We start from the raw sequence: 14,466 nt of genomic DNA on the forward strand, positions 1-14,466 counted from the left end.
AACCACCATGAGTGAGCATTGGAATCAATGCCAGAGATAAAAGAAATTATCTTATTAATATGATGCAACTTCAAATACATATCATGCAATTCATCAATACCCAATAGTGGAACATGGGCTATTCATACCATTTCCCGATGTCAAAACCCTAGCCCTATTGCAAACCTACTCTCCTAGATACTAAGAGCTAAGTGGTCCTAGCTCTCAAGCATAAATCAACTATCTATTTGCCCTCAACTCAAGTGCTAAAGTCCTTTTGAATGAGGTTTAAGGGAACATTTATAGAGGAGATGTGATTGCTCACCTAACGTGACCCTTGGCCTCCCTTATGACCTTTCGGCTACCCTCCTAACTCTTAAGATTACCCACTTCTTCCTCAGGCCACAATGATTGTTACATGCCCAGATCATACCTAACCTAGTGGCTGATATAATGGTGGGTGATATTTACATCATGATGAAAGGGATAGAGAGAAAGATGTGGAGGGTTTTTGGAAACCCTAGAATGCTTGATGCCCAAATCTCACAACGATGCAGCTGCTTGATCCTGAAATCGATTCGTTTCCTTGCCACTATGCCTCACTTGCCTTCATCTATCTTCTGGTGATGTGCCTTTGAGCTTATTGAAAGGTTATTAGAACTTGGAAGGGACCACATGGCTTACTGAAGGAAAACCCAGTTATGAAAGCTCCATGAGAAACCCTAATCCTTTTGCGTAGATCAATATTTGTTCTGCTCCTTCTACCCGCAAGAAATAACATTACTCAGACATAATTTCAAACAAAGAATGATAATGGAATTACAAACAACTAATTTGAAAGAATAACATTAATAAATAATTAATCTAGCCCTCTGTGTGGTCAATTATTGTGCCACAGTATTATCACTGCATGTGGCCTTAGGGGGTCCTCTTAGACTTCCTCAGATATATTCTCATTTACTCTCATTATCACTTCACTCTAAATATTGTCCTGGTATCACTGTCTAATCAAGGTCACTAGTGTACACCAAGGTTAGACATTGACACGTTGGTCAGTGTGCATATTCTCATTTGACAAGCAAACTCTGTCTGAGCCCTTAACTCACAATGTTGTTCCTTTTGAATAGGTATTGGTTTTCTACCTAGTATATCTCATTTCTTGGATTCCATAGGCCTGATGCTATTGAAAACTCTTCAATTGAAATAGAGATGAGCCATTCTTCGACTTTGTTCCTCCAATATTGCATCAAAACTCAACACCGCAATATGCAAAAGATGAGTTTCCTTAGTTACTAATGACTAGGCATCAAGATCTTCTTAGAGAACACAACACTACCTTTTGTCAACATTTCTTCAAATTGTCAACCTGCAAATTATGTCATGGTTGTGTCTAAGGAAGTTCCAAGAGTCTGCTACTGACAATAGGCCACTATCTTCCTCAAACGTCATCCTCCACTGCAGAACAGTCAATATCTTTGATTAATTCTCCAGATTCTAATGCACAAGTATTTGTTGTTATAGATGAGGGCTCTTAGTTGGGTTCTGAACCTAATCAATGCTCTTGTAGCCCAACACTTTTAATTCTGAAATGGAACTCCAATGCATCGAGCCTTACTTTTGCTGCTTCACAACTTAATTTAGCAATGTCTCAAGGGAGGCATAGTAACCTCTCAAAATAGATTAATACAGTATCACACTTTCAGAAACCCTGACATAAATGCGCTCACATTTGCCTCACATCATCATGCAAAAGTAAGCTCAGAAATCTTCCAAAATCTATCATAAGAAACGCTAAGTTCCTTCAAAGTATAAACAGTTGAAACATGAATATAAGCCAACAAACTTGGATTGAGGGATCTGGAACAAGTTGAAGGCCGAAATAAGGCCTCAGAACCCATGAGCATAGGCAAAGAACCTTATGCAACGTGTTTGCATGATCTTCTAGAGTTTTCACGTAGATAGCTCCAACATTTGTCTTAGTCTTTGGCTCAAACTAGCCCTGTTACAAAGCAAGAAAATTTGAATTGGAATGGAGTATTCAAACTGATCTCATTTGGAAGTGTGACTTGAATAAGGTGGGAAGAATCACAATTTAGAAGTCGCATAGTCGCATTTTGCTAGAATTCGTGACAACCTTTGTCTGCTTCGGGAGCGATTTTGCGACTTGGCGACTTTGAGAGAGGTCGTGGAGTCGCAATTGAGGGGAGTCGCGTTTTCTAGTTGCTTTCATTGAGGCCCAAAACATGACCTCATGACCTATGCAGGAGTGCGACTTACTAGATGTCGCGTAGCCAGAGGGCAGGGTTGGAAGCATTCTATGCAATCTGGCCTCTGCGTAGCAAAATAGTGGTATTCGCCTCTCAATTCCCTTGTCCAATGATATACCAAACATCGTTGTTCTTTATACCTTTTCGTGCATATTGTATATGCGTTATTCCAGAAGGCAGATCCTATTTCCACCTCCATAGCAAAGTTAATGCTATGGAGGTACCCCATCTGACAGCGGCAGACTGCGTGGTTGACGTCATGGCGACCTTTCATCCTCCACCATGCATCATGGCATCCATCCGGCGCATCCATCCCTCTCCGGCTGCCGTGCTCCTGCCCCTCGACGGCGACCCTGCCCGCAGCCACTTTGGCCTCCCTCTGGTGTATTGATGAGCACACTTACCAACCTGACGATATTAATGTTATTTATATCACTGGTCTATTTGAATTCGAATTCAAATTTGAATTTAACCGCGAAAAAATACCAGTGCCTTGTCTCAGATGCCTTTTATATACCCTATTACATCGGCCTGGATGCCCTGCGTTATCTTTACGGGAACGAACGGGACCGGGCCTCGGGTCATGGGGCAGAGCTGATTTCTTGGCTGGAGAATAATGGAAGCTGGAGCTGGAGCAAAAGGGGCGGAATGGATCATTTTATAGCGACCGGGCGAACCGCTTGGGACCTGAGCAGCCTACCATGGCGAGCGGAGTTAAATGGGGAACGAGTCTCTTGGAGCTCTCGGCCATGGGCAATGTCACGACGTTGTTGGGAGAGCCAAACCTGGATCGACAAAGAGCAGGCCAGGCCGCTTCTGTTATTTGGAAGCAAATATACAGCCGGCCGAGAAATGGCATCCAGCAACAAAGGTATCAAACATATGATTTCTTTTAATTTTCATAGCTATTATCCTTACGTGTGAGCGTAATAATCATGAATGGTTTTTGAAACTCAAGGCCTGTGATAATCTGACTGAATTGCAAGAATATTATTGCAGTTGGAGTCTGTTATGGAATGGTTGCAAACAATTTGCCACTTCCAGATCAGGTGGCAAATCTGATAAGGTCTCACAACATCGGCAAAGTTAGGCTTTTCCAAGCACATCAGGAAGCGCAGGGAGCGTTACAAAACAGCGGAGGAATCGAGGTGATTGTCGGAGTTGGGAACGATGAGCTCCAGAAGATCGCATACGATCAGGCTGCAGCAAACGGGTGGGTTAACGACAACATTCGCCAATTCTATCCGGCCACCAACATCAAATACATCGCAGTCGGCAACGAAGTTTTTTCAAGTGAAAATCGGCAGCATCTTCCCTATCTCGTTCCTGCCATGAGAAACATTCAAACCGCAGTCAAGAATGCCAATCTGCAGAGCTCCATAAAGGTCTCCACTACCCACGCCTCGTCTGTTCTGGGAAAATCGTATCCTCCTTCTCAGGGAGAATTCGCTGATGAATTGAAGAGTAGCATGAGCGATGTACTTAACTTTCTGGGAGAGAATGGGGCTCCTTTCATGGCTAATGTGTATCCCTACATTAGTTACAATTACAACAAGGCCCAAATCTCGTTAGACTATGCTTTGTTTAGATCCGCGGATCCGGTGGTGAACGATGGAGGTCGTCTATATAGAAGCTTGTTCGATGCGCTGGTGGATTCTCTGATTTCGGCTATGGAGAAATCGGGACATCCCGATATTCACATCGTCATAACTGAGAGCGGGTGGCCTTCGGCGGGCAATGAAGCGGCTACTGTTGAGAATGCGCAGACTTACAACAACAATCTGATCAAACATGTGCTTTCAAATGCAGGAACGCCAAAGAGGCCTGGACAGCACATTGATACATACATTTTCGCTCTTTTCAACGAGAATTTGAAAGGCGGGGACGAGCCAGAACGACATTTTGGACTTTTCTATCCTGATCAAAACCTTGTTTACCCTGTTAACTTCTCCCCCTAAATTGATCCGATTTGTGTTTTGCATTAGAATTTCCAATATTACCCATTTTCTCACAATAAAGCGAAGGCTTGAAATCTTGGATTTCTTTCGCCAACCTCCCCCCTTAAATTGATCTGTGTTTTCCATTCGAATTTCCAATATTATCCATTCTCTCGCATTATAACGAAGGCCTGGAATCTTTGATTTCTTTCGCCTTCTACCAATGTAACGCCATGCATAGATTGGAATTGGAACCTGTGTTTTAGTGTCAATTTCGCTTCTGCCAATGTAACGCCATGCATAGATTGGAACGTGTTCTGGTGTCAATTTCGCACTACGTTCACATCCTTGTGGTTCTCCATTCGAATTTCCAATATAACGAAGGCCTGGAATCTTTAATTTATTTAGCCTTCTACCATTGTAACGCAACGCATTGATTGTAACCTGTTTTCAAGTTTCAATTTTGCACTACGTTAACACATCCTTGTGGACTCTTCTTCAATATAAGAATAAGAACATTTTTTAGGGGCGAGGGAAGTGCATCTCCTGAAGAAGTAACATTTACATATATAGGCGGAAGCGAGCAGATACAGCAGCTTCGAGCGAATCTATCACATCAATCACAATATACTGATATACATTCTCATCATTCGCGCAGCGCCACAAACTGGAAATCGATCGCTGGTGGGATGCCTGAAAGCCTACTGACCCAACCATTGACCGGTGCACTCGTGTGCATAAGAATAAGAACATTTCTATAATCCTGTAATCTGTATTCTAAAAATACTAACACTCAAACGAACAAAATCAATAATTCATTTTAATATCCATTCCGCATTTTACACTTTTCAAGAATTTGAATGTGGCCCCAAAATAACTCTTGACTTAAAACTAACACACCTGAACCAGAGAAATAAATTATTTAAACATCCATTTGACATTTTGCGCCTATTGAAGATTTTGTTGAACTATAATATGAAATGATACGACGCAATTTGAAATGATCTTGTTTAAACATCCATTTGACATTTTGCACCTATTAAAGATTTTGTTGAACTATAATATGAAATGATACGACGCAATTTGAAATGATCTTGTTTATAGTTTAATTAGCTGGAGGTACCACATTTTTTTTTTAATTTCAGTTTTAACGCGAGATTGACTTCTTATCATAAAATTAAAAGAATATATAAATATTATAATAAAATTTTTGATATATTTAATTTTTATTATATATAGTTTTAAATTATATTAATTATAAATATATATTTATTTTAACTTGTTAAATATTAAGAGAAATTAAATATTTCTGGATGTAAATTTTTTTAATACTTAAATATTTTATATGGTGAGTATGTTAGTTTTGAGTCATATATAAATAAAATGTTTTAACTATAAGAATTTTTTTGGCTCTACACTAACATATTGAATTATTTTTGGGTCCTTCTTTCTCTCTCTATGTGCGTATGTGTGTATAATCATTTCAAACCTCGCTTGTTTAATTCCTGGGTTTTATGCACTCTAGGTGTGTCCCACATGATTCCCGGAATCATTATGTTCTCTTGGAAATGGGTTTAACAAACTCACATCCCCACACCAAGAACTAGCACTACCTTTCATAGTCTTAGCAATTGTCCGTAGGAATTTTCTCTACAAACTATAATTGGTTGTAGGTCCACCCTTTCATTTACCTCTTACAACCTCCTTTTCCACTCTCAATCTATTCTATTATCCATTTTATCATCAGTGCTCTCTGATCTACAATGTCCCCCATAAGAATTATTTCCAATATGCTCAACATAATTTCCACGCTCCCCTCAGGTGCAATGTCGCTGACCTCCTCATTTTGGCACCATTTCCTCTTATGCATGGTTGAACTCATACATTCTAGTTGCAGGCTAAAGCACTTGCCAAGGACATCTCTTATGACCCCAAAGTCCCCCATCTGCACTCTTTCCTGCATGAATGATTTATGCTATAACCCCCTCTCACACTTGATGTCACTAACTTTCTCCATATTATAATGTTTCATCTGGCCCAAGGTTTGATTAATTATGTTGATGTTAGGTTTTTCCATTTGCTGAGGGCATGTTTTTCCATATTATAGTAGAAGATTATCCAAACAAAGCTACTTAGGAAGAATTCAGGGCCATTTTGTATCTAGATGAGTCAAACTTCTCCCACTGCTTTGGGAGGAAAAGGGGTACCTCATGACCCATGGAGATGGATGAAGTAGAGGAGCCTAACTCCAAGAGAGCCAGGATCAGAAAGGTGGCAAGTGATGCTGATGATGAGGATGATAATAAGACAATGTCTCAAGCTCTAATACTATACAACAACTAGCTAGAAACCTCATCAAAACAAGCCTCCACTATGGAACACTTGTCTTCAACCATGTCAGGATTTGAAGCCACAAAGTTAGGCGAGGTGTTCAAGCTTGGACACATGTGAGTAGTGGAGCAATTCAAACAATTGGCCAAACAACAAAGGAAAGAAAGGAAGAGGGATATAAGAATTGTAGAAAACCAACCACTCCCTAGCAGGTGATGCTGATGATGAGGATGATAATAAGACAATGTCTCAAGCTCTAATACTATACAACAACTAGCTAGAAACCTCATCAAAGCAAGCCTTCACTATGGAACACTTGTCTTTAACCATGTCACGATCTTGAGCCACAAGGTCAGGTGAAGTGTTCAAGCTTGGACACGTGTGAGTAGTGGAGCAGTTCCAACAATTGGCCAAACAACAAAGGAAAGAAAGGAAGAGGGATATAAGAATTGTAGAAAACCAACCACTCCCTTCCATGCAAGTCAAAATTTCATTAGACTCTAGAAAGGGGATCTTCAAGTTGGTTGTATTGTAGTCCAAGGTGGAGACATCTAGATCCAAGCCAAACTGTCAAGTGCATAATTCATCCTTGCTCGCAGACAACATTCCATATACTGATATTATGGAAATGAACATGTAAGTGACCCATATGATGCATATACAAATGCATCAATCAAATGCCACAACCAAGAAACTGAAAAAATGGTACAATAAGGCTAGTGCTTAGTTGAAGTGTGATAAGATGGTTTTCAGGAGCCGAAAGATGAAATCAAAATCCTATAAGATAAAATCATACACCTAGCCATGTTCCCTAGGGATTTTAAACAATATAAGTTTGTGTTGGAGGATAAAGACAAGGAGATAACCTCAATGAAAAATAAGCTCAAGATTCTAGATGCACATCTTGTGCAAATAGATGAGTTGGTAGCAGTAGAAAAAAAGAGTCAGGATCTTAAGACTAAGCTTCATACACCATTGTGCTAAAGAATAAGGAATACAAGGACACGATTGTGTTATTGGAGGCACAGTTCCAAGGAATGAAAGAGAAAATTGATGAGACTCTTCAATGTCAATAGAACCTTGTTGTTTTAATTGAATAGGTTGAATCATTGCTGATATTGGAAGATGTCAAGAAGTTGTAATATCTACTCCCAAATCGAGAGCAAGAGTTGAAGACAAAGAAAGAAGAGCTCAAGAAAACCAAGATGGAGATGTACTGGACATACGATCACAATGAGAAAATTGAGGTTGAATTGGAAAACTTAAGGAGAAAGCACCCTAGTAAGTCCTGTTTTAAAGCTGAAAAGAGAATGATATGGGATAAGATCATGAAGGTAGTGGATAAGCATTTAGATCACTTGGAGTTAATTCAAGAGAATATAGAAGTTGTCATAATGGTCCACAAGGAAATGAATTCAATTAAGAAAGTTAGAGGTGACTTACCTACCAAGGCCAGATTGATCATAAATTTCATTAACCATATGCCCAAGGAAGAAGTGGTCAAGGCAAATATTGACAAATCAAAGTGGGTTGTGAGAGCCAACTAGATGAAGAGAAAGAAAAATTTGGTAACATTGGTAGAAAAAAAAGCAGAGATACTATCATATGAAGTATAAGGATTTAAAGAAAGATGTGAAGTATTGTACAAGAGGAAATTCCCACCATTATTTGATGGGAATGGGGATTTATATTCCAAGGAATTTCTCATGAAAAAATTCAATGACATTAAGGAAAACCAAAAAGGCTTCGGAGAGGAGGATCGTCCACTATAGGGAAAGGATATTGCAAATTTATATGAAGACTATTTTGAATTTGTATCCTTGTTAAAGAGAATCTTCAAAGAGTAAGGGAAGGTTGACTATGAAATGGTCACAACTTTGGAAGGGACAATTTTGGATGTGTAGCTGTGTGACGTCCCCTTGGGCAAAGAGTGGAGAGGTATGATGGATTTGTACAAAGTTTCCATTTAAGGGGGCTATGCATCAGTGTTACATGTGTCATCAGTAGAGGCGGGTTCAAGTTCCAGGCTTCCGCACAAACAACAAGCACGACCTCAACCATCGACACCTACATCAACACAATGAAGGACAACACCATCTGCTACCTAGCTCAGGTAGCATACAACCTAGCCAGTTACTAGGCATGGGAGAGAAGAGGACTAATCATACATTCAAGAGAGAGAAGGATAATCCATTACAACCAAATCAAGTGGGACCCACCCTACAAATGACAATTTTTTCTGGAAACTTCTAGAGGAAGTTAGTTACAAGACAACTATCATTTTGTAAAAAATCCTAGTGGTTTTTCAATACCACTAGTGGTTTAGGTCTAGTACGTTGAGTTTTGAGAGCTTATATAATCCTCATTTTGATGTAATTAGATAGAAATTGGCTGGTGTAGGGGAAACTCTATCAATTTTTTATAAAATTTATTGGGACTTTTGAAGTTGTCTAAGGAGGAATTCTAAAGTGTGCTTTGGGTGTCAATTCTTATGCTTCATGTAATTCTAAGAACCCATCTTTGTATTTTGATTTTTGCACCATAATGATACAATTGCAAGGATTTTTCATGTCAAATTATGTTGTAAACATAGCTTAGTATGAAATTGAAATGGGATTTTTAATTAAAGGAAATCCTCAATCAATATGTTTGTCTCCTTTAATTTTGTATAATTTATCAATATTGTTGAAGAGTATCTTGGTTATTTTGATGATTTTTTACACGGGTTTTAAATGAATTTGCAAAATTCAAAATAATATGTTGTCTTGCAGTTGAATTCTTAATTGCTCAGTTTCTCATCTAATTTTAATAGGCTAAAATGAATTCTTGATTGTTCATTTGAGTTTGCCAAGATCTATTTTCCATTTTCCTCCTTTTTGTTTCTTCATGTCAAACCCAAAGAAAATGGATACTCTAACTAAAAACTAGTGGAAATCCTACCCAACAAAACTATTTTAAATTGTTGACACTTTCTGTTACCTAGATTCTTAAGAGAAATTCAAAATTTAGAAACAAAAATTGAAAAATTAATTTAGATAGAAATTTCTCATGGTCATTTGCACTTTCTTGTGAAGATTCATGGTGAATTTTAGAATGTATGAGATGTTAGTATTTTAAAATGTGCAACAAATATCAACTAAATTAACATTATTTTTCAATATATTATGACAGAAACAAAAGTATACTAACAAAGTTCAAGAATTTGATTTAGATGGTTGAAATAGTTCTTGTATTTTTTTATTTTTGTGACAAACTTTTATGAGGAAAAATAGAGTACATGAAACATAATTATGAAATGAACATAGAGAATATTAAAAAAAATTAAGGAAGAATTCACACAATCATTTAACAGGAAAATAATCATAGTAAACAAGCATTAACATCTAATTTAGTTTGCTACAATTTCTTCATCATTTTTATTTTCATTTTGAAGCTTGACTGCAATAGCGAACACACATGAACATTCAAACCTAATCAATTTAGAGATATACTCAAAAATACTAAACAAACATAATGACTTCATAAACAAAAATTCTAAAGAAAACCAAAATCAATAACAACCAATCAGATCAAACTTAGATGTTCACAGGCTCTGCACTATAACATGACATATTGTGACTTTGGGGCTGCAACATAGTCCAAAAATAATGAAGGCACATAAATAATGTCATGGAGTGTCACATTATCCACATCAATAGATCCATTCCCATAAACCTCAATAACAATATTAGCCCCCATCAAGATAGTTGGCATAGTACAATTCATCAAATATGAAAAATCACATTCAAATGAAGACATGTTGATGAGGGCGAGATTCTGGGGTGAATCAAAATCCCATTTCCCTAATAAAATCGTTCTTCAGGCTTTCAAAAAGTTCCCATTGTTCTTCACCTACACACAAACTTTCTTCTCAAGGTTCTTTGTTGCTGTTATCGGAACTACTTGTTCGGCTCATTCTCGGTCCACACACGCTTCCACTGTGGATTCTTGCTCTGCTGTGGATTCTTGCTCCACCCTGACCAGCCAAACCTCGGCCACACCATTGGCGCATCAACCTCTGGACCTTCGTCATCCTCTTCTCCCATCGTGACTGCAACCTCTTCAACATCACTCTCCCAATCATCATCCCCTTTCTGGTATTTTCCCTTACCTTATTACATAACAAACTGATGTCCACTGCTTGCTTCAACATAGTCAGCAACGCTGGTCATTTTCCATAATCCCATCCATGCCTCCCATCGAGCTTGCTGGTATTCGTTGCTAGAGAAAATGCTCATCCTGAAGAATAACTCTAGTCACTCATGCTCTCATTTGTGTGGTCTTATGGAGATTGAAACCAAGTAACGTCCCCTCTATTGTTGCAAAAATATTCCAGTTCCGATTCGAAGTCCTTCGTCACCAACAGCGGGCCATCTATAGCTTCGAGGGCGAGGAGTGCCTTTGAGGTTGAAGGCCTCGACACAACTCTCAGGTGGGTGCATTGCAAGGCCAACAATAAAACTTTATTTATGGTTTTCTTGTATTCTTTGGCTTTCACTAAACCAAGTCTGTCCTGGCATCCATCTCCTCTTCCATAAATGTGTCTGATCTTCTTAGGATCTCCAATCGTCGTATTTCGAATGAACCTTCTCTGGATAATTCACTGCTTACTTCCTCTGGACATGGGCAAAACATGGGCATGTTGAATGAGTCCAGAGTTTCCTCTTTGATCACCCAACCAGAAAAATCGATTCTTTGACTTGTTCGTCCCCCTGTCCACGCTATATAAGAAATGAATGTTTCGAGGGCACGAGTCAGGGAAGCCTTGGCCCCTACCCGTCCTCATCTTCTGGCGCAACTCCGCTCCCTTCCACGCGCACCTCGGCATATGCGAAACTGGGCATATACGGAAGATGTGCGCATATACGGAAACTGGGCATATACGGAAGATGTGGGCATATATGGAAACTGGGCATATACGGAAGATGTGTGCATATACGGAAACTGGGCATATACGGAAGATGTGCGCATATACGGAAACTGGGCATATACGGAAGATGTGCGCATATACGGAAGATGTGTGCATATACGGAAACTGAGCGTATACGGAAGATGTGTGCATATACGGAAACTGGGCGTATACGGAAACTGGGCATATACGGAAGATGTGCGCATATACGGAAACTGGGCATATACGAAAGATGTGTGCATATACAGAAACTGGGCATATACGGAAGATGTGAGCATATACGGAAACTGGGCATATACGGAAGATGTGCGCATATACGGAAACTGGGCATATACGGAAGATGTGCGCATATACGGAAACTGGGCATATACGGAAACTGGGCATATACGGAAGATGTGGGCATATACGGAAGATGTGCGCATATACGGAAACTGGGCATATACGGAAGATGTGTGCATATACGGAAACTGGGCATATACGGAAGATGTGCGCATATACGGAAACTGGGCATATACGGAAGATGTGCGCATATACGGAAGATGTGCGCATATACGAAAACTGGGCATATACGGAAGATGTGCGCATATACGGAAACTGGGCATATACGGAAGATGTGTGCATATACGGAAACTGGGCATATACGGAAGGTGTGTGCATATACGGAAACTGGGCATATAAGGAAACTGGGCATATACGGAAGATGTGCGCATATACGGAAACTGGGCATATACGGAAGATGTGCACATATACGGAAACTGGGCATATACGGAAGATGTGCGCATATACGGAAACTGGGCATATACGGAAGATGTGTGAATATACGGAAACTGGGCGTATACGGAAGATGTGCGCATATACGGAAACTTGACATATACGGAAGATGTGCGCATATACGGAAACTGGACATATACGGAAGATGTGTGCATATACGGAAACTGGACATATACGGAAGAGATGTAGTGTATGTTGAATTGCGTTAGGTTTACACAAGAAAAGAAAGGCATGCAACCTGCGACGTTTATAGAGGATTGAGTAATTGTTATATCATCTCATTTCAACATTCATGATGGTTGTAATAGTCTAATCATCTTAAGCAAAATAAAAATAAAAAAGTTTAAACCAAAAAAAATATACATATTAGAAAAAAATTAATATATACATATATTTAAATATTATTTTTGGGTTGTTTTTATATATATGAAAAATACATTAAACTATATATTAATGAAAGCTCTCAAATAAATATAAGATCATTAGATTTATATTATAAAAATAGTTTAAGTATATTATTATGATAATTTTTATGTAAAGATTATAAGTACTATGAAGTGTAGAGTAGTTGGTTTGTGTGGAGTTTAGTCCCAATAGTCTTAACGTTCAAATCTCATGTGGAGGGGTTAAGGGTGGGAGACAATTGTGGGGTTACATTTGTCAAGGTTCAACAGAGACTAGCATCATTTTGTTGGCCTAGGCTCTACCTAGTGAAAAAAAGGTATCCTAGATTTGCTTCTTACAACTTTCATTGATCTCTCTAGGTTGTTGGTTTATTTATTCTTAATTTATTTAGTTATTAGGTTCTTATTTTGTTTTTAGTCTTATTGTTAGCTTTTATCCTGTCTTATCTAGGTCTTATTCCCTTTGTTGAAGCTCTAACTTACTAGAAAAATAGAGGTAGTTGTAAAATTTGGAACATGCTGGACCTTTGAAAAAAATGTTGAGGTTAACGTAATGGTGTTAATAAAAGTGATGAATATCAATGTTCGTATATATGCCATAGGCATTGATGATGGATTACATAAATTATACCTGCAATATACTCATCTTTGGAAGAAAAGATAGGCGATGAAATAAAGAGGAAGGAAAACACAAAGAAAAAAGCTCATGTATAGTCTCCCTCCATTGGTGTTGATGATGACGCAATGTAGAAATTACCATTTGTGCTTTGGCATGCCTTAGCATTTGGATACCTTGCCTTTCATGATTCTTGTTTTAAAAACTTACAATGTTTGGATGTCTCACAAGGTCATCTTGTTGATGGGTTTAGGAATAATTTCAATCAATAATAGGGGTTGCCTTTCGTGAGAATTTCCACTTAGATTTCACAATATTTAGAGTAGGGAACTCATTTGATTTTTGGCCTTGTAGTGATTACTATTTTTCAATTTCATTGATTGTGGCTAGATCAAATGGTGATGATTTCCAAGCTTAATGTAATTAAACTAAGATGCAAATGCATGTGTTTAGATAGAATTAAGAATAACAAAACCAAACATAGAACCACACATGCCACTATCAATAACCCAAAAAATAGTTCACTGCGAATAAAGACTAGGATATGAGTAAATGACTACAAACTCATAATATTCCAATTTTAAAACAAGCATCTACACTCCTATACTCATACAAGATTAAGACAAGCATTTTGAGAGAACATAAATAAAAATGCAACAACTAAATATAAGAATAGCCTACAATACAAAATACATTGTTTTATAACTCCAATATTGAGTAAAAATAATAGAATAATTCACAACATTTGCAAAGAAAAATTAAATCTCTTTAAAAATGGTTTGGGAAAAATGGTATCTCCTCATTAAAATTCCAACAATAGTACATGGGATTTCTTAGGGCCCATTTCAATGGTACTTGGAATTTCTTAGGGCCCATTTTTTTAATACAATGACTTTGTTTATTAAATTTTCTGCTCACTATTGGCCTTCCACCTTCTAGACTCTTACCTTGTATTTGCAAACTTTTGTCCTTATCTTTAATAAGATGATCGGAAGACACTCCTAAAAAAATGTTTATAAATTAAAATTTCCTACATCATGTACATTTACACCTAACCTAAAGAGGGCCAATATTAGGTGTTTCGAGATAAGTTTAGGTGGTACACATTACTTCCATACACATTATCCACTACCTTTGTCTTATTCAATACACATTATCTGCTACCTTGTTTTATGTCCCTCACTTTTATATTTTGTCACATATGCTCTATTCA

General features: G+C 38.1%; 1 protein-coding gene across 1 annotated transcript; it reads left to right on the forward strand.

Annotated features, from left to right (window-relative positions):
* Positions 1–2,426: 2,426 nt before the first annotated feature.
* LOC149267042 (glucan endo-1,3-beta-glucosidase-like) lies at positions 2,427–4,455 on the forward strand. The gene is made up of 2 exons (XM_089397942.1): positions 2,427–3,117; positions 3,246–4,455. Exons 1-2 carry the CDS (start codon positions 2,529–2,531, stop codon positions 4,202–4,204), a joined length of 1,548 nt encoding a protein of 515 aa, XP_089254068.1. The 5' UTR covers positions 2,427–2,528; the 3' UTR covers positions 4,205–4,455.
* Positions 4,456–14,466: the final 10,011 nt, after the last annotated feature.

The sequence above is a fragment of the Pinus tabuliformis genome, chromosome 6, assembly GCF_031772625.1.
Source record: "Pinus tabuliformis cultivar Carrire ecotype Pingquan chromosome 6, CPIR1, whole genome shotgun sequence".
NCBI classification, from domain to species: domain Eukaryota; kingdom Viridiplantae; phylum Streptophyta; class Pinopsida; order Pinales; family Pinaceae; genus Pinus; species Pinus tabuliformis.